The following is a 20,651-nucleotide window of genomic DNA, read 5'->3' on the forward strand; positions in this document are numbered from 1 at the left end:
TCACTTCACCATGTATTTCGTCTCCTCAATGCTTCAAAAACTCTATTTTTTAGATTCTGAAATGTGTATTGCTAATTTTCTTCATATTTCATCTCTTTTATCTATCTTATTTTGCTTTTCCTATTTCTTTAACATATACATTTTATTTTATTTTTTCCAATAGAGATGTTTAGTTTATTTTATAAATTAATAACTTCAATTTCTTTACTCATTAAGAATCACATTATTAAAATAATATTACATTTGATTTATTGTGATAAAAAAATATAATTATTTAATCATTTTAAACATATTTAATTAAAAATATATATATCTATACCTATATATAAAAGGATTCTCCTCTTTAACAGCTCTTAACTTTTTCCCTATTTTATCCCTATATAAATATTTGATTATATTATGGACATTGTTGTCATTTCTTATTTTCTCTAAAATATGTAATATATGTGGAGGAACAATTTTAAATTGAAATAGAGGTTGGAGACGGTTTTGAATTGAAAAAGTGGTTACTTTTCAAATAGTTGCATAGAAAGAAGAATATCTCTTCAAATTTGAGAGAAAGAAAAATATTAGTGAAAATACTGAAAAAGATGAACGGTTTTGAATTGCAAAAGTGGTTAATGTATGTGATATTCTTAAAAAATAAAATTTGTAAAGAATAAAACACTTAGAATGATGATGATCAATTACTCGCATTGGTTAAGCAAATTCACAAATTCACACCGCGGACAGTCGCGGCTACGCGGACAGTCGCGGGAACGCGGACAGTCGCGGGAACGTATTAATAATGAATGTATCGCAGAATTATATGTGCATTATTGAAACTGAAGATAATACTAAAAGTGGTCCACGAAGGAGTGACATAATTATTTGAACGTGAGGTTAGGTTATGATTAGATACACCTGTGACCACTGCTTCCATGATAGATATTAAATAAGGCTGTGTGAGTCAACAATTTACAAGGACCATCGCTATACAATCATATCATGGCGGAATCTACATCCACCACCACCACCACTGCTCTTAGGTTAAAAGACAAAGTAGCCATAGTCACCGGTGGTGCCAGCGGCATCGGCGAAGCCACGGCGAGGCTCTTCGCGGAGGAAGGGGCGCGTATGGTGGTCATCGCTGACATTCAAGACGAGCTGGGGAAAGAAGTGGCGGCGTCCATTGGTGGGGATAGGTGCAGCTACTTTCACTGCGACGTGACAGATGAAGATGAAGTGCAAAGCCTGGTCCAGTCAACGGTCAAAGCGTACCGTCAACTGGACATAATGTTCAGCAACGCTGGGATCCTTAGTCTCTCCCACCAGACGGTGCCAGAGCTCAACTTGTCCCAACTCGACAGGCTGTTCGCGGTAAACGTGCGCGGAATGGCTGCGTGTGTGAAGCAGGCGGCGCGTGCCATGGTGGAGGGGCGCGTGAGGGGAAACATAGTGTGCTCGGGGAGCGTCGGTGGCAGCCACGGTGCTCTAGCATCGACGGACTACATCATGTCGAAGCACGCAGTGTTGGGGTTGATGCGTTCGGCGAGCATGCAGCTTGCGGAGCACGGGATAAGGGTGAACTGCGTCTCACCCAATGGGTTGGCAACACCGTTGACTTGTAAACTGAAAGGGATGAGGGAGGAGGAGGTGCAAGAAGTTTACAAAAAATTCGCGAGACTGCAGGGAGTGGTGCTGACGCCCAAACAGGTGGCCAACGCGGTGCTGTTTCTGGTCTCTGACGACTCCGCCTTTGTGACCGGCCATGATCTAATGGTCGACGGCGGCTTTGTTCATAACCACTAAATATTTCGCATATGCCTGTTTTCATTGTACACACATTCCATCTTTATGAATAATAAATTGTCCCAACGCAACTTTATATATGTCGTGTACGTCAAATTCAAATTAATTGTAAGACTCTCATTGGAGTTTTCAATCAGTAACTTCCATCTATATAACTCTAATTCAAGGTATAAGGTTATTCCTTCCTCACATCAAAATAATGCAATATCTCATTAACACGATTTATAAAATTTTGTAATAAAAAATTGTCCAAATGTATAATTTAGGAAATAAATTGCACTCTTTCATGGAAAAAAACCCACTTCTATGAATGCTTCATACACCTAATATCACCCTACCAACTTATTTACAAAACTATTTTATATGTTTACATCACAAATATTTTTACACTACTAAATAAAAACAAATTATATTTTCGTCTATTACTTTCAAATTAATTTAATATCTCACTCTTTCAACATTCTCCTTTCAACTTTTTTATCTCACATTTATCCTTTCATAATTTTTTGCTTAAAATACCATTTTCTAATTACTGACTATTTTTTTACCCAAAAAATTTACCCATTATCATTATATAAATTAGTTATTTCAATCAGCACTTTTTATTTATTTTTTCTTCTCACTTTTTCTCTCAATTCCTCCTATCTCTACTTTAATAGACCATTTCCTTTTATCTGTACAATTCACTAGGTTTACAAACCCAATTTTTCATTTCCACAAATATTTTTACTTTTTCACCCCTTATCCCTTATTAAACTGTTATTGGATATTCATAATATGTTGTCACACATATGATCTGTCACTCTCAATATGAGGGGTATGTTGGAGATCCAACATCGACTAAAGATGAGGACATTTCATTATAAACATCTCGATCACATATACTAACCCCAACACAGACATCGACTAGAAATGAACACAAATACTTATATTACACCCACTAATCTCATCTTTCATTCACTCACTTACAAAATCACTTATATTACTGACTTGAATATTTGTAAATCTTTTACAAATATCTCACCACTTGATAAAGAAAATCAGAAAAACTCACAGTATTCCGAATACCTTAGAAGAAAGTACAGTACTTATACAATTTAAAATCATTACCATGAACTTTTTAAATGTATAGAACGAAGTCTAAAACCATTTTATAAATATCATGTTTTCAAAAACTGAGTTGAATTTAAGAAAGATGTATGCAGTAGTGAAGAGAGTGGTAGTTAAAGAGTTAACATCAATGGCAGGTAGAATGAAGTGTTGGGTAAGTGGCGTTGTCTATTTCCTAAACAAAGTTTTGTTTGTTGAAAACGAAAGTGACATAAATAAGTAGTCATGGATTTGGCCAACGCACTCTAATGATGAAGAATTGGCCTTTGGCAGCAACTAACTATAGTCTATACATTTTTGTGCAGAGATCGATGAAAAATATGTGAATCAACATTCATTGCACTTTGGCTCTTTCTCCTACCACACTCATCACTCCTTATTGTCCCATTCTCAACCTTTACACACTTTTGCCATACATTAATCACACAATATTCCACCCCCTATTTCCTTTTCAACATCTCTGCACTTTAGGATAATGCCAAATCAACAATTCCATATATTTTTAAATATATCTCATTTTTTAAAAAAATATCTATTATATTCTATGTTTTGGGGTTAAAATTCGTTTTGACCTTTGATTTCTTAAAAGACTTATTTTTTATATACACTTTCAAACAGTGACTACTTTTATGTTTGAGATACAATTCTGAACTAGTTTTTAACCTATTCAAAACATGAAATTATGAAGCCCAATTAATATTTCAAAATAAAATTATCACATACATATTGGGAATAGTATAACATGTAGGTTCTACAAATGGAATTCACTGTTCATGCAGTTTTATTTGTATTTTGTTTGGTTCTCATATTAAATTCATAGTTTCTTACATTTGAATGTAATAAAATATTTCATGCCTTGAATAAGTTAATTTTTTTTTAAATCATGTATCCAAAAAAATAAAAACTATTAAATCCTTGGACCCAGAGCTAGTTTCTCCTTACAGAGTTGTGTCAGGTTCTGGACATTGTATTGTGCAATTGAATTGGATCCGAGGCCCACTGTAGTCCAACAAATATGGCCTGCTTTGGAGAGGAGTTTTGGAAAAGAAACTCAGGCCTGGCGGTTATGTGTGTGTTCACATTATTATAAATGTTTGTATGTAATTCAAATGTTTAAATATTTAAATTATGTAACAATTAATATATATATATAAACTATATTTCGAATTAAAAAATGAGTATTTTAAATTGTAATGTAAGCTTGCACAAGATAACAGAGAAAATAATTGTTTTAATTAGTTGTGTGTAATATAAGTATACAAAATGTAATATAAGTTTGTGTGTAATAGATTTCACACACTACCTATGACAACTAAAAACTTCCCTCTCAACCATGTTTAACTACATTTTTTTTATTTTTATATTTGATCTCTTTCAATCTATGTTTTTTTTTTAAAATTATATTGCAGTAGCTTTTTAAAATATTTATTAACAGCCTTATTTTATAATTTAAATTAAAATATCTATTTAAAAATTTGAATTCTACATTGAAATGAAAATTATTATCTATATATTAAAATAAATTATTATGATTGCTATGAATTTGATTATATAAACAAATTATTTTATACAATGCACAAGCTAAAACATTAATTAAATGTATATGTATTTTATTAATTAGTATAAAATGTATATAAAATTGGTTCTAATTAATGTTATATTTTAATTAATTTAGTTGAAAAAATAGTTTAACATTTTTAATTCCTATTATTCATTAATCAAAATACACAGTTTGAAAAATGTTTTGCTATCTTCTAAACTTATTATCACCTTCTCCTCACTACACCATACTCTGCATCTCTAAAATAAATTTTGAATTATTATTATTATTTTTTTAAAAACTGTATCCTTCTAAATTTGATCAGACATATACCAATCAAATCAAAGTCAAATGTATTTCATCTCAAACTAAATCATGAAAAAATCCACGACGAAGTAAAATTAACTATGATTTTTTAGACTATTATTATAAATCTCGCACAATTATGTCAGTCTAATAATATTAATCTAGATAAATATATTATGAGAATCAATCTTATTAATGCACCTCGACTTCATTGAATGCTCTGATTTACTTGCACAATATTTCTTTTTATATTGCATAAATATTTCAATTATATTACAGAATAACATTACAGAGATTGACTTGAGCGTCAGACAGATTCCGACTGATCTCATCTCGACAAGAATAGAAATGGATTGTTAAAATTAGCATATCATAATTTAAATCCTATTGTAAATCCAAACTTCAATTTATATATACTAAAATATTTTATTATAAATTAAAGACCGAATATGATTTATATATTAAAAAAAAACTTAATTATTATACATTTTAAATCAAATGAAAATAACTTGTACATTATATAAGTTAAATTAATAGCTAAATATGTATGACATTTATTAAATGATCAAATTAAATACATCCACTTGACGAAATTAAATAATTCTTTTAATCTAAATTGATTTTTTTTCTTCAGAAAAATAGTATTATCTCATGATATGATTTTTTTAATAGTACAAACCTGTAATACAACAAAATATTAGGTGAATATGATTTAAAAAAAATGGAATTAATAGAAATGTATATTTAATCAGAATTATTTAAGCTAAAATAAACTAAGTTAGATTCAGTTAAAATTAATTAGAAAATATTATTTATTTATTTTAAATTTTTTTATCTTAAACACTACTAAATTTGTTCTCTCATCCCTTACAAACAAATTCATAAAACCATTTTTCATAACTTTCTAAAAATCCAAAAATTTTCAGTATGACTTAACTTTTTCACAAGTACATATGGATATATAAGAAGTTTGTACATTTTTGTATTATACTATTCTTCTATGAAGAAGGTAATTTGTATGGTCTTTAAAATCTACAAAATACACATCTTTATTAATTTGAATAAATATAAATTTTTCTTTAGACAAAAAGAAGACAATTAAAAAAAATATATCACAAACGTTATTCAATACTATGAACGTTATTCAATACTATGTTCAAAATTATTACAAAAAATTTTGATTTATGAAAAATAACCTTAATCTCGAGATATCTCTAAAAAATATATATCTTAGAACAGCGCTTCAATCAATGAATACTACTAAATCTGTTTAATTCATACATTTATATTCCAGAAACTACTTTGTTTAAAGGATCATTAGTTTTATTAATAATATATTCACCATCCCTACATGTTACAGTTTAGAAACTTTTATTATTTCTTTGAGTTATTTATTTAAGATAATGAACTAACTTTCATATTTTTTTTATCTTTATGAAATAATATCTTTGAAATAGCTCTAGAAAAGGACAGACATGATAATGGGAATTCATGTCTATGACTCTTGTGCAAACCTAACTCTACCACTAACCAACCATAATGATTAATTCTTTATGAACAAGTTACTGCATTCTTTAAAACATAAATGGGTCACATAAGAAAAAGTAAATTCAAAGGAATACCAATCAGGGGAAACAACACTTAGTGATGCCCTACCACATTCAAACACAAAAACAGATTTCAGCATACCTCAAAGTTCCCCGCAGAATCAGTTTTATTGGCCATTAAAAGGCAAGAACATTCTTAGAGGTGCAAAAGAAAATACCTCACTGTTTAGAAATTGCTTTACCTTTCACGTTCTTTTCCATTCCCACGTTGTCAACTTCAACGTAAAACATCTTTGTTTTCAATGTTTGCATTCATTCAAATGCATAACTGAATGTTAAGGTGCGAGTTTCACGTTACTAATTTATTTATATTTTTCTTATCTTCACACTCTTCCTATTGAACCATTATTCTTTCAAATTTCAAAGCAACAAAAAATATATTATACTTTAGAGTGAATTTACGACAACAACACATGTCATGTATGTTTCTGAGACAAATTATTTATCCGCTATTACTGCAAACACGACTATTGGAGGGTGATCACCAGAGTTTTAGGTTTAAGAATTCGATCTTATAAAAATATATATGGAATATGTTAATGTGATATCAATTTTTTTTAATAATATATGCCACGAGTTTAAAGATTAAAAAACTAATTTTCAATTTTAATATAATATAATAAATAGATTTTTTAGGTTATGAAAAATTGAATTGTAAATAAAAAATTACAAAATTTAATATTTTGTTCATTTACCCAAAAAATTTAAAATATGATTCATTTAAGATAGAATAAAACCTTATGCTAAAACTCTTTTATTGTAATTGATTTAATAGTGTAAAGACTAAATCCATTATACTATATGTTTTTAATCTTACAAAATAAATTTTTAAGGTGAAGTTTTAAGTATATTAGAATTTAAGATACATTTTCTAGACTAAAAAAATTTAAGATACATTAGTTTTAGATATTAAAATAATTGGTTACTATTTGACTAAATTAAAGATAATTTTATAAATAAAACAATTATTGATATTAAAATAATTTTTATTATTAATAAAAATTTATAAAATAGTTTTTAAATGGGTATCTAATCATTAATTTTTTAAAAACTAATTTAAAATTTAAAATCTAAAGTATTAGTAATTAAAATCTTGATAGCTAATTTAAATACCAATTTACAAATCATTTTATAATTTTTTATTAATAATAAAAACTATTTTAAATACAATTAACTTTTTAGTTTTTAAAATAATATATAATTTAGTTAATATAGAAATTAATTATTTTTTAATTTTAATTACTATTTAATGATTTTTTTTTATAATAATAGTCGTATTTCTATAGTAGAGGCACCACGATTCTAAGTACATTGTTCAAAAATTAATCTGAATCACCTCATAGAACCATTATGGAGCTGGCACAACAATTCCTGCTCTAGCTAGCTGGAGCTGATGCAATAATAAAACCATTTTAGAAGACAAATTTTGTACAATTTATGAGCACCATAAAGTAACTAATTGGTGGGTTAACAAAGGCAAATAAATCATGCTATAGTTGGAGTAATTCAATGAACTCGACTTAAGATTTGAATTTCAGGAAGGAAAAATATCCGCCTATTTTGAATAAAATTGTTTTCAACTAAAGATACGTGTTGGGGAAAAACAAATGAAACAGAAGCTGAGAACCATGCCATAAACAGGAAGTGAAAATCTTCTTGGGATGTTTCACATGGACTTCACATAGCGTGGAAAATGTGCAGTCAGAACTAGATTATAAGTTCACATTATTAGAAAAGAAGCATCAAATTGAAGCCACATAAAGGTATTTGAGTTTGGGGATGTGATTAGAGGAGTAGTACTAGAAAGATGAGGTCCCTATTAAGGAGTGAACTTTAAGTCTAACTCAACCTCATAAAATTAGTTCATAAGATAAGGTTTGCATTCACTTATATACAATAAAATGTCCTCATCTCTAATCGATGTGGAATCTCCAACCGTCCCTTGACTCAAAAACCTAATAAACTTCACTATCAAAACATTAAACTTGGACCCATAAATAGTATTTAAATAAATATGATCACAAACAACAAATGATTTAAAATAGACATAAATTCAAAAGAAGATGTTGAAGATGAAGTTTAATTCATATCGACAGTTAAAACATACACTAACACAAGTATGGCAGGATAATTGAAAATTACTTGCTCAATTTATTCTTTACTTAAATTAATCTAAATTTCATTTGTCACTACATCCAAAAAGCATAGAATGAGGAAATTTGGTGAATTTCTTTTTAAAATTATGCAAATTGTTTTACAATTTATTTAACATTGCTTGCAGTACAATTTGAAGTATTATTTTTCAAATAATTTCTAACTAATTAATACCTTTTCAAATGTTATTTTGTAAGAGTCTACAAGTAAAATGTATAAGAAGCTAGTATTTTTTTAGGAAAATGATGTTTTGAAACATGATTGTAAAAAAAAAGTGTTATGTTATCATCTCTGTGTCTCTATAAAATACATTGAATCGATTTACTATTTATAAAAATAATTTGTCATTAGAAAATGGATTTATTTATATTTTAATTTGAAATCCGTCTTATTTATCTTTACTCATTTTTTTTCATTGCATTATAAATATATTTAATTTCACTTTTTCTTTCATTCGCCTACTATTAATCGTCAATAATATTAGGGTAATCATTGTTTTGATATCTTGAGATTTCGCTTCTTTAAAATTATCTTTATCATAATTTTTTCTTTAAAAAATTTCTCAGTAAATTAGGATTAAAAGTGTATATAAATACTTTTTTACCTTAACATACTTTTGAACGTTAAAAATATAATTATTTTGCTTTCAATTTTCCTTATTTTCTATTTTCAGTCTTCTGAATTCTCATTATTTTTTTAATACCCAGGAGAGCAATACAGTAACACATGTTGGTGACACTAATCTACTTTGACTCATGTATTTACAGTAACCTATAACTATTAGGCACAAAAGAAATAAAATTATGTGGCAAATATTGAATAGGGAAAGATTATATTAGTTATATCACATTATATTTTATTTTTATTAGATTATGAGACTTTTAGGATGAGATTATGTTAATAGTTATAGGTTATTTGAGGATACTCTGATTTGATAAGATTGGGTAAGAACAAAACGTAAATAGAAATTTTAATAATATTTTTTATAACCTCCATAGATATTTAATTTTTAATTTTTTTTATTAATTTAGTGTAATTTTATCTTTAATTATTAAAATTGATAAAAAAAAATTAAAATTATTAAAATAGATAAATCGTGTTATTTTAATGTAACTTCAATTTAAATATACTCAAGTGTTACCTTTGACATAACTTCTTTCACATTTTATTATTTTTTTAAACTTTTACATATTTTAATAATTAAAAGATAAAATTTCGTTAGATTGGTAAAAAATCCTTAGCTTGTGTTTGATGTTTTCATTTTCCAAACCTTACCTTCACCAAATTTAGCTTGTGTTTGATGTTTTCATCTCCCAAACCTTACCTTCACCAAATTTCAACCATTTGTTTTCTCTAATAAGCTCCATAACCCACCTTTTCATGGCCATTAATTTTTTAAAATAATATTTTTTTCACCATGCTAGTATCACTGCCATAACTTTTTTCTACTCTTCCCCTCGTGAGACACTTTACTCCAACTTCCCTCAAACCCACCCATAAAACACTAGTCGCAGATATCCACATCTCCATGTATTAATACTTGTTTCCAACGCACAAATCTCGCATTAGTTTCCACCGTTGGATGAATCCCGTTTTCCTATTTTGCAATCACACATCTCCATCACTCTGCGTCGTGCAACCCTCCCCATGCATCGCAGCATTCACAAGCTTCACAACAACACAGTTGCAAGTTGACCTGGCAATATTCATAAGATGAGCAATTTTTTATCAAATTAAATCAAACTATTTTAATAATATGATATTTTATTATTTTGTATTTTCTTTTCATAGATTAGGTCGGTAATTGTAGGTTATTTTTAGGGTTAATTTTGAATTTTCATTTGATCGATTAGTTTTACAATAAGAGTAGGTCTCTAGCTTTCCTAGTTTGTGTTTCATGAGCTATTTGGACAAAGCATGACATAGCATAAAACTTTGGAAAGTGACTATACTGTGTAGGGTATGAGAGGGGAACAGTTTTGCTTAATAGCTGTCTGGTTAAGAGTTAAATCTTGTTTTCCCCACTCAAATTTGAATTTTGCTATTTCTTATCTTAGACAAACCAACTTTACACAAAAATCCTTGTGTACAGCACGATCACATAATTATATTGACTGTGGAAATAAAAGTAAAGTGGGGAAGGTGAAGCAATATGCCAAAAACAATCAGAATATTCAAAAGCAAAAAAAAATAAAAAAGTTTTGAGTAGAGACTATAGGACCCTATTTGTTCTGTTTTGGAACTTAAATGATTTGTTTGGATAAGAGATTTGAAATGAGAGATTGAATTTGAAATAATTCAAAAAATAAAGGTAAAAAAATTTAGGATATTTGGATTAAGTTAAATAGAGTGAAAAGTGTAAGAAAAGTTTATGAAAGTTTGTAAGTGATGTGATAAGTGTGATTGAAATTATATTTTTTTTAGTAGATAAAAATGTAAGTTTACAAATTTATCTTATATCTAAAAATTATTAAAAAATTAATTTTATTTATTTATTTATAAATTATAATTATTTTAATTAAAATATTTATAATTATAAATATTTAAAAAAAATTGTTTTTGCATTCAATAACATTATTATTTTTATCTTTACTTTTTTGTAATTAATATAATTATTATATAAATTTATTTATATATTATTAAAAAATATATTTATTTTTATTATTTATATTTATAATTTATTATATATGATAAAGATTAATTATGTTATTTTATAATAATTATTTTTTACAATTTTGATTATATTTTTATATTTAAATTATAAATTTATTTAAAATAAAAATAATAATAATTTAAATGTAAAAAGAAAAGAGTAAGAAATTAAATTATAATTAGTTAATTAAGTAAATATATATATTTATTTAATAAATTACAACTTTCTTCACAAAGAAAGTTTTGATTGATTTTTTTTTTTCCGTTTTTAACTTTATTTGCATTGGTATTTACGTTTTCTCCACATACAATAAATGCTTCCTTTTTATAATTCTGAAGTAATGGGGAATTGTTAGTATAGACAATAGTATGAAGGGTTTTATTGGATAAAATGGTAATTAGGACAACTTAGGAAGAAGAGACGTGGTTTTGGAAAGCAGTGGGTGTGTTATGTGTGGCGGTGAGGAGAAAATACCTAACCATGTTTGTTTTAACTGTAAAATTGTTTGGTTGGTTTGGAGTCTCTGTAGTAAGTGAATTGGGAAAGAATTTGTCTATCACCAGGAAGCCAAAACACACGGGTTTAGTTTATCTTGGATGAACCAAAAGGTGAATAGAGTATGCGGGTGCATGTGGATTGCAGTGGTATGAGAGATCTGAAAGCAGAGAAATATAGTTATATTCGAGAAAGGTAAAGTAAACCACCTTGAGATTTTCACGTTAGTACAGTTAAAAGTCTGGTCATAAGTGACAAGTAAGGAAATGTTAGCAGTTTTCACATATACTCAATGGTGTGTTGATCCTAAATCCTGTCTGAAAACTTGTGGTATTGGAAGGATTGAATAAGTTCTTCTTTTTCGATGATTGTAAATCCTAATGCTTAATTTGTCTTTTTGAGTAGGGTTTTACGTTGTATTAAATATGTCTATCAACTCTTAGAAGATTTTGTATAAGGGTTGAAACACTAATTAACTGCTCACTGTTATTTAATTCATTTTTTTCTGATAAAAAAAATCATTCTCAAATTTTTTTTGTTTTATATTTTTCATGACTGATAAAAAAATCATTCTCAAGTTTTTTTTGTTTTATATTTTTCATGTTATACATATAAGCATGTTTTCTTATAATCTTTTCGATGTAGTTGATAATAATTTTGTTTTCTTGTATCTTTCTTTCTTTTTCTCTTTTCTCTTCTTCTCTTTGTCTGCCTTTTGGTTTTATGTATTAGTTACTTCCTTCTCTCAGATACGTGGTATAAAAATCGCACTGTTTGGTAAAAACAAATATTAATATGGAAAAGTTTGAATATAAATTTATAAAATGAAAACTTTCGACGCATTAAATGAAGAAAAAAAAGTTATTGATAAATATATTTTTGAACTTTCTTAACTTGATACGAGATTTAATTATGACAAAAAAAAATGTTAATCGCTGTCACCCTTGTGTTAGTGGCCCACCCAAAAAAGTAGCCTACCCCAAGAGTTGGGAAGTGCTAGTCAATTTCCTACGAGCACGTTTGGTTATTAAATAGATTCAATTTTGATAGTACAAAATGGCAAACACATGCTACATTAGTTTTTTTAAAATATTTTTTATTGCTGTATGAAATTTATATTAATTCAATGTCATTTAATTCTCTCGAACAATCATGATAAATATCACCTGTAACAAACACCTTTAGAAGGAAAAAAAATTTATGAGTATTTTCAAATTGAGAAATTAGTATTATTTTCAAATTGATAAATATCACCTGTAAGAAAGACATTAGTATTATTTTTCAATTTAACATTATTTTGCGTTTTTTAAATATTATTTATTATTGAATGAAGTTTAGATGATTTTGTAAATAAAGAGTGAACTAAAGTCATTATTTGATAATTTTATGCAATATTATTATTAAGTATTTCTTACAAAATTGGAGATTAAAAAGTAAAGAAGATAAGATATCGTAGTTTGGGTTTGTATTGGTGAGAGGTAGGAGTTGGTTGGGTCCACAGTGTATATCGCATTATCTCATATCTATGACGATCATTAGTCATCTTATGCAGCCAATCACAGTCCTTATCCTTTCCATTAATCAAGTATTATAATAATAAAAATTCTAAATAATTCCAAAATCCAACTTGAGCTTTGTTTACTGAATTTAGGGTTGAGCCAGTTAATAACTAAGCACGTGAATAACGAATCAGCTGTGACCTATCGTGTTAATTAGTCACCGATCCTACCCGACTTTATATCGCCGCCATAACTTTCTACTTTACTGGAACCCATCTCATGATTTTAAAATGCATAAAGATTATTATTTCATACTGCAAATACTAAAAAAAAAAATATTTGACAACTTTTTTATGATAACAATGTAATTTTTTAATTAAAAATTAAATAAATTAAATTAAAATATTAATCTATTGAATTATTAAGTAAGGTTTTTTACTATTCACAATGTCAAAGTCTCAGTGTTCTTTAAAAAAATAACTTTCTCAGTCTGTTTTGAAGTGTTATATTTTTTAAATAATTTCGTTTCAATATAATTTTTATTTTAAAGTATAAAATAATATTAATTACTCCTTTATTATTTATATTTTATCTAAATTTTATTTAGTTTATATATATAAAGTAAAATATTTTATTATTAGATTTATGAAAAATATTACTCTTTTACCTTTGGTTAAACATTTACTGGTGGTGTAGCATGGCTTTTTGTCATTTTCTGAAGACTCTTGGTTCTACAAATTTGTAATCCGCCATATAAATTTAGAATCATCTACATTAAAATAGTATTTTTTTAAAGTAATAAAAAATAGAGTTATGATTTTTACAAAGCACCTATAATCATAATAAATATTAATATTTTCAATAGAAAAATAAAAAAATCCTTAATGAAAATATACATAAAATGTTAAATTTTTTAAAATTATAAAATTTTATAAATAATTAAATATTAATATGTTATTTTTTTAAATTATAAAATTTTATAAATAATTAAATATTAATATGTTATTTTTTTTAAATTATAAAATTTTATAAATAATTAAAATATTAATATTTATTAATTTTTGGTGGAACTTGTCATCAAATAAACATTTTTATAAAAAATAATATAAAAATTTTAAGGTGAAATATATCATAATCATTTAACTAATTTTTTGATTCTAATATCTTAACTTTTGATTAATATTAATTAAAAAATATTTAAAATAAAATAAAATAATGATTCAGGTTACACTTCTCGGTGAAACCACAGGATTCTAGATTCCCTCGTTTAAATAAAAATATCGTTACTGCAAGATTCTTCTAAATAAAACAGAAAACTGTATTCATGCAGTAACGACTAAAAAAAATGAAGAGAAGTTCAAATTGAACATTTTGGCCAGAGTTTTACTATAGGATGATTCATTAAACTAAGATATTATAAATCAATGTCTTAAAATAATTTTTAAAATCAAAAGTGAAAACTAATTAACAATATCCTAAATTTTAGTCTGAATAATTTATGTACAATGGTTATAATATTTTCATTTTAAAAATTATTTTTAGACCGAAAACAATGTTTAAAACATGGTCACACATTAGATATGTTGTAATAAAATTTTCGTCAAATTGTTGGAGACCAGATCCTTAAACTCAATATCTTGGTATTTTTTTTCCCAATGATACAAAGTACTTATTTATTATTCAGGATAATCCATTGCGACCAGATAATTTGCTGCAAATAGCTATGTCTGCTTCAACAAAACCATTTTTTAATATTTTTTTTCAGGATTGAATTTTCTCAAATAAACATTTTGAAGCAATTGTTACCATCGTAAAAGCATTTATTTATTTTTACTATACTTTCTAAGATATATATTCGTTTTGGAAAAATACTTCTATTTTGTAATCAATGTTCATGAATACATCTTAAAAAAAGTCATAAATATATTTCTCAAAATATACATTGTATAAAGGAATATATATTTATTATAAGAGAATATCATTTAGAACTTTTTAAAATAGTTATTTTCTAACAAATACATTTAATTCTTTTAATGAATATATTTTAATAATTCTTTTATTAAAATATATTTTATCTCTATTACAGATAAGTGAGGCATTAATAGCTTTTTTATTATTATTAAGAAGATATTAAGAATATTATTAAAAATAATTAAACATTAGTATCTTGTTAATTACTTCATGAAATTCTTCCTTTTCTATTTAATTTTTTATATTATATTATCCATCTAGTTTTCAGAAGTTTTTTCTTATCTTATTTTTATTAGATTACATTAATGAAGTGATAATTAATTAAGTTCTTATCTTATTTTAATTAGATTACATTGATGCAGTCATAATTAAGTGAAGATAAAATATAACTGACTAACATTTCTCTTAATGTAAGCCTAATTTTATAAATCTTTCTAATTTGTACTTTTTAGTTTTTATTGTAATTGTTTTAAGATTTCAAATTATTTATAAGAGAAAAATTGTCACACCCTTCTTATTTATGTTTTGGTGGTTCGGGACTTTTCCTAGTTTATCAAAGTCTTTGAAACACATTTTTACTTTCTTCGTATTCAAATATTTTTGCTCTAACTTGAAGAACAAACAAAGAGGAGTTAACTTTATTTGTGAAATTAATTGATTTTGTTAGCATTGGTTATTATACAGAGGATGTGTTTTGATACCTTTGGAGTTGTAACTTTCTTTAGAATTTGCTTGTATGATCAGTGGATTTTGTATCTTGAATAAAACATTGAGTTTAGAGTTGCTTTGGGTTGTTGTTGAATGTTGAATAGTCATATATGGTTTGATTTGATATACATGCCTATTATAGTATAAAATAAGTTTAAATTAACGTTTAAAACTTTATAGAAGGGTTATAATTACTTACTTTTTGGAATTATATATTTTTTAGTTGATTTAAAAAAAAATTATAATTTTGTTCAACAATATTTTGCTTATCGGATGATATTCCATTACGTAAATCTGGCGATTTTGTGTAACAAATTTTAATATAAGAAAAATTATGAGTTTTAATTAACTGGATGTGTTCAACAAAATACAATTTACTTATCAAAATGACTTATACAATAATGAGTTTAACAAATAATTTTTTCATGCTTTTAATACTTATCTTTCTTAATATTCTTTATTTGAAATTGAGTTAAATGGGGAGATAATACTAAGTTAATGATGATTTTGTGTCTATATTATGTTAGTAGGTGTGGTGGGATTACAAGTTCTAATAATTTACTAAGTCAAATAAAAAAAAAAGTATCATGTGATAGAAGATTAAGAGATTTTTGACATCAAAATTGTATTGAAGATTCACTAATAGTCAATTAGATGTGTTAAAAAATCATTATGTCATAGAATATTACTAGATAATTTTTTATACCCAAAGTCGTTAGATTGCAAGGTAAACTATAACAAATTTCCAAGTCTCAACTTAGTATTATAGTTCCATTGTGATTCTTTATACATTAATGTTTTTTAATATATATTTAATTAAATAGTTAAGTCACCTTAATTATTTTTATGTTAATGTAATTTCACTATAAGTGTGGTGGACACATGAAGAGATAGTTCTTTAGAATTAAATAAAAAAAACATGTCATAAATAATATATCTAATATGCTTTATTAATACACATTTATAATATTAATTTTGATATATACATATATAGTATATATTAATTTTGATATATATAGTATATATTATTTTTAAAATTGATTAATTTTAGATTCTAACACAATATGTGTACGTTATATTTTTAAAATTGGTAATAGTAAATGTATATTTTCAGCACTTGAAACAATAGGTGTTTATCTTTTTATAACATTAATAAAATTAAATTAAATTTTAATGTATATTTATATTTAACTATTTTTAATTTTTTATTTATTTTATCTTTATATTAATATTTAATTTTATTACTGTATTATGAGCATTGCATCATTTTCTATTTTTTCTAAAACATATTAAAATACCTATCATAAACAGTTTTGAATATAGAATATTTTTTTTAATTTAATTTTTTGAAATATATCTTCAATTTCTTCAATTTTCACAAACAATTTTTGCTTTTCAATTTGAATTTTTTAAATTTTATCACATGATTTTCATGCTCTCTCCGCATCACTCATACATATACATATGGATACACATAAATTTATATTTCATTTGAATAAATATAAATATACATGTAATGATAGTAAACATAAAAAAAAATATGAATAGCGTTTGTGTTCCCACTAGTTATTATAATAATTATCAAAATAAAAAAAAATATATAGTCATTATAGATAGTTTGTTACAAATTATAAAAACGAAAATATTGATTAATGAATATATGAGTGGAAAACTGTAATGTATATTTGATTGCATAACTTTCAGTAATAAAATCAATTAATTTATCATATATCTTAATTTATCATACAAGATAGTTTATTCAGTTTGGAATATAAGAAAAAATGACTTTAGTGTTAGTCTCAAAATATAAATAAATCTAAATTAATTTTACTTGATTTAACGAAACTAGCTATCTCTAAAATGTCATTTATTCAATATAAATTTATTTAAAATAATAAAGGATAATTGAAGTGGGTTGTATTAAATAAATAATGTTTAATTTAAAGCATGAATAGAGTAAGTTGAATTACGACCCCTCCCTTATCAGAATTGTGAGAGAGGAAAACAGGGACAGAAGAGAGCAGCGTTGGACACAGAAATTTGACTTATTCTGGGAAAGGGGCAAGTTCGGAATAAGCACCAACCCTTCTTTCCTTCCTGCGTAGTTGATAAGGAATCTGAGTTGTCCCAGTCAGGGACAAGTTTCATGCACCCGAAACGACCGCGTTCCGGTTCCCCTCCATCAACCCTACCACATCAACACTTTCAAGTCCGAATTTGCCTATAAAAACACCAACCAGCTTCTTCAAAGTCCACACACAACACAAAACAATAAACAGGTGCAAAGCAGAGCAGATAGAAATAAAGAGAATAATAATGGGCGGTTGGGCTATAGCGGTTCATGGTGGCGCTGGTGTGGATCCTAATCTCCCACCACAGCGTCAGGAGCAAGCCAAACAACTCCTTACTCGTTGCCTCAATCTTGGCATCTCTTCCCTTCGTTCCAATGCTTCCGCCCTCGACGTCGTCGAACTTGTCGTGCGTAATTCTTCTCTCTCTCCCTCCCTCTTGCATGTCCTTTTCTTTCCCCTTATCACTTTCAAAACGAATCTACACCCATTCGTGCTATGGCGTTCTCTCGCGATTCCCAGACCAATTTTGCATTTAAATCTGTACAAAACGCCGAAAGATTTTAATTTTACAGAAATGGTTTTCCGGCGAGTTCCTGCATGGCTAGTTCTCCATGCATGCACTCTTTAACTGGAGGCGAGAAATACAGAACCCATGGAATGAAAAGCAATAACAATCAATTCGAGAAATGTCGTAGCGATCGCGGCCACTATCATAGTGTGCAGTGTCTAGAATCTTAATTTTCAATCAAAGTTGCTCCTCGGAACACTGTATATCAAAACCTTGATAATGATAAATATATTTATTGCCTAAAATTGGAGATTATTTATTTATTCTGTGAATTGGTGTTTATTTAGTGGCGGTGGCGTGATTTGGTATTGTGGGTGCAGGTACGGGAACTGGAAACGGATCCCCTGTTTAACTCGGGTCGAGGATCCGCCCTGACTGAAAAGGGAACAGTGGAAATGGAGGCAAGCATCATGGACGGTTCCAATAGACGATGCGGCGCCGTTTCGGGCCTCACCACCGTCAAAAACCCCGTCTCACTCGCTCGCCTTGTCATGGAGAAGTCTCCACATTCCTACCTCGCCTTTAACGGCGCTGAAGAATTCGCCAGACAACAGGTTCTACTATTCATGTGGTTCCTTTTTTCTTCCGCATACTGGATAAGAAACTGTCACAGCCTCACTGGCGCCACGTCGTCATCACACTGTCGTTTATCACACATGTTCATGTTATTTCGGCACAAATTTATATATTGTAATATAATAATAAAAAACTGTTGGCTGGTTATCAGGGTGTGGATGTGGTGGAGAACGAATATTTCGTCACTCCTGAAAATGTCGGGATGCTGAAACTAGCAAAGGAGGCAAACACAATCCTGGTACGAACACATTTTTTGTTGAGTTAATAAAAAAAAGAATAAATTAAGGAATCTTTTTTGTTTGGTTTACGATGCAGTTTGATTATCGGATTCCAACGGTTGGATACGACAGTTGCGGTGCGGGTGCTGAGAGTCCGCTGCAGATGAATGGACTGCCAATAAGCGTGTACGCGCCGGAGACGGTGGGGTGCGTGGTGGTGGACAAGGAGGGGAGGTGTGCGGCTGCGACGTCGACAGGGGGTTTGATGAACAAGATGAGTGGAAGGATCGGTGACTCACCTCTGATAGGAGCAGGGACTTACGCGTGTGGAGTGTGTGGGGTTTCGTGCACGGGCGAAGGGGAGGCTATCATACGTGGCACGCTGGCGCGTGAGGTGGCAGCAGTGATGGAATACAAGGGACTGCAACTGCAGGAGGCTGTGGACTTTGTGATCAACCACCGCCTGGATGAAGGGAAGGCAGGGCTGATAGCTGTCTCAAATACTGGTGAGGTTGCTTATGGCTTCAACTGTAACGCCATGTTCAGGGGCTGCGCCACCGAGGATGGATTCATGGAGGTTGGAATCTGGGACTAGAAGAAAATACTAAATAAATCTTTAGGGATTCTGCAGTTGGGATTCTCAGTGCACTCTTTCTTTTTTTCATTTTGTTTTTCTTCCTTTTTAAATGAATCTTCTGGTTCTATTACTGTTAGAAATTATAATTAGCTCTTTCGTATTTCTTTTGGGTGTGACAGAGATGCCAAATAATAGATGTTTCCAAAACTACGTGGTTCATTTTTTGTTCACATATCCAACAAACAACCTGCTAATTTGGTGTTGTTCCTGTCAGTGATTACAAACCAGCCAAATAAAAATTAGTTTAACAACATATCAACGAAGATCAAAATTAACATTTCATTCAAAATTAAGAATATTTGTCAATTTAAAACCTCTAAGGATTAGGTTTTTTAGGTGTATTTTATCTGTAGGTGTAAATTATAATGATTATGAATTAAATTACATGTTTATCTTAAGGTAAGAAATGACTTAAATAACAGTGTAGGCAGTCATTCATTTTTATTGGCAAATAATAATAATAAAATAATATAAAATATTTGAGAGTATTCCAACTCTATTACAAAAAGAAGTTTCAACAAAATCAACCTCTAACCAAATATACAAAATTAAAAAAAACGTGTATAAAATTAATATCATTGTCAAAAAAGTTTCTCTTAAACTCACAATTTTTAAAGAGAGTTCACATTGTTGTACTGCTTCCAAAAGTCGTTGGATATCCCATATTTTCATCCCAAATAGTTGTGTTTGTATTAGAATACAGTACTTCTGTAATACAAAATCAATCAAATCGGCAGTATTTATAA

General features: G+C 27.9%; 2 protein-coding genes across 2 annotated transcripts; both read left to right on the forward strand.

Annotated features, from left to right (window-relative positions):
• The first annotated feature begins 784 nt into the window (after positions 1-784).
• On the forward strand, positions 785-1,871 carry LOC137821428 ((+)-cis,trans-nepetalactol synthase NEPS1-like). Its single transcript, XM_068626019.1, has one exon. It carries the CDS (start codon positions 988-990, stop codon positions 1,789-1,791), a length of 804 nt encoding a protein of 267 aa, XP_068482120.1. The 5' UTR covers positions 785-987; the 3' UTR covers positions 1,792-1,871.
• A 15,931-nt stretch (positions 1,872-17,802) lies between these two features.
• LOC137821333 (probable isoaspartyl peptidase/L-asparaginase 2) lies at positions 17,803-20,052 on the forward strand. The gene is made up of 4 exons (XM_068625880.1): positions 17,803-18,312; positions 18,795-19,028; positions 19,202-19,288; positions 19,366-20,052. The coding sequence occupies exons 1-4, from the start codon at positions 18,151-18,153 to the stop codon at positions 19,861-19,863; spliced, it is 981 nt and encodes a 326-aa protein (XP_068481981.1). The 5' UTR covers positions 17,803-18,150; the 3' UTR covers positions 19,864-20,052.
• The last annotated feature ends 599 nt before the right edge of the window (positions 20,053-20,651 follow it).

The sequence above is a fragment of the Phaseolus vulgaris genome, chromosome 9 (genome assembly GCF_000499845.2).
Source record: "Phaseolus vulgaris cultivar G19833 chromosome 9, P. vulgaris v2.0, whole genome shotgun sequence".
In the NCBI taxonomy this organism is placed as follows: domain Eukaryota; kingdom Viridiplantae; phylum Streptophyta; class Magnoliopsida; order Fabales; family Fabaceae; genus Phaseolus; species Phaseolus vulgaris.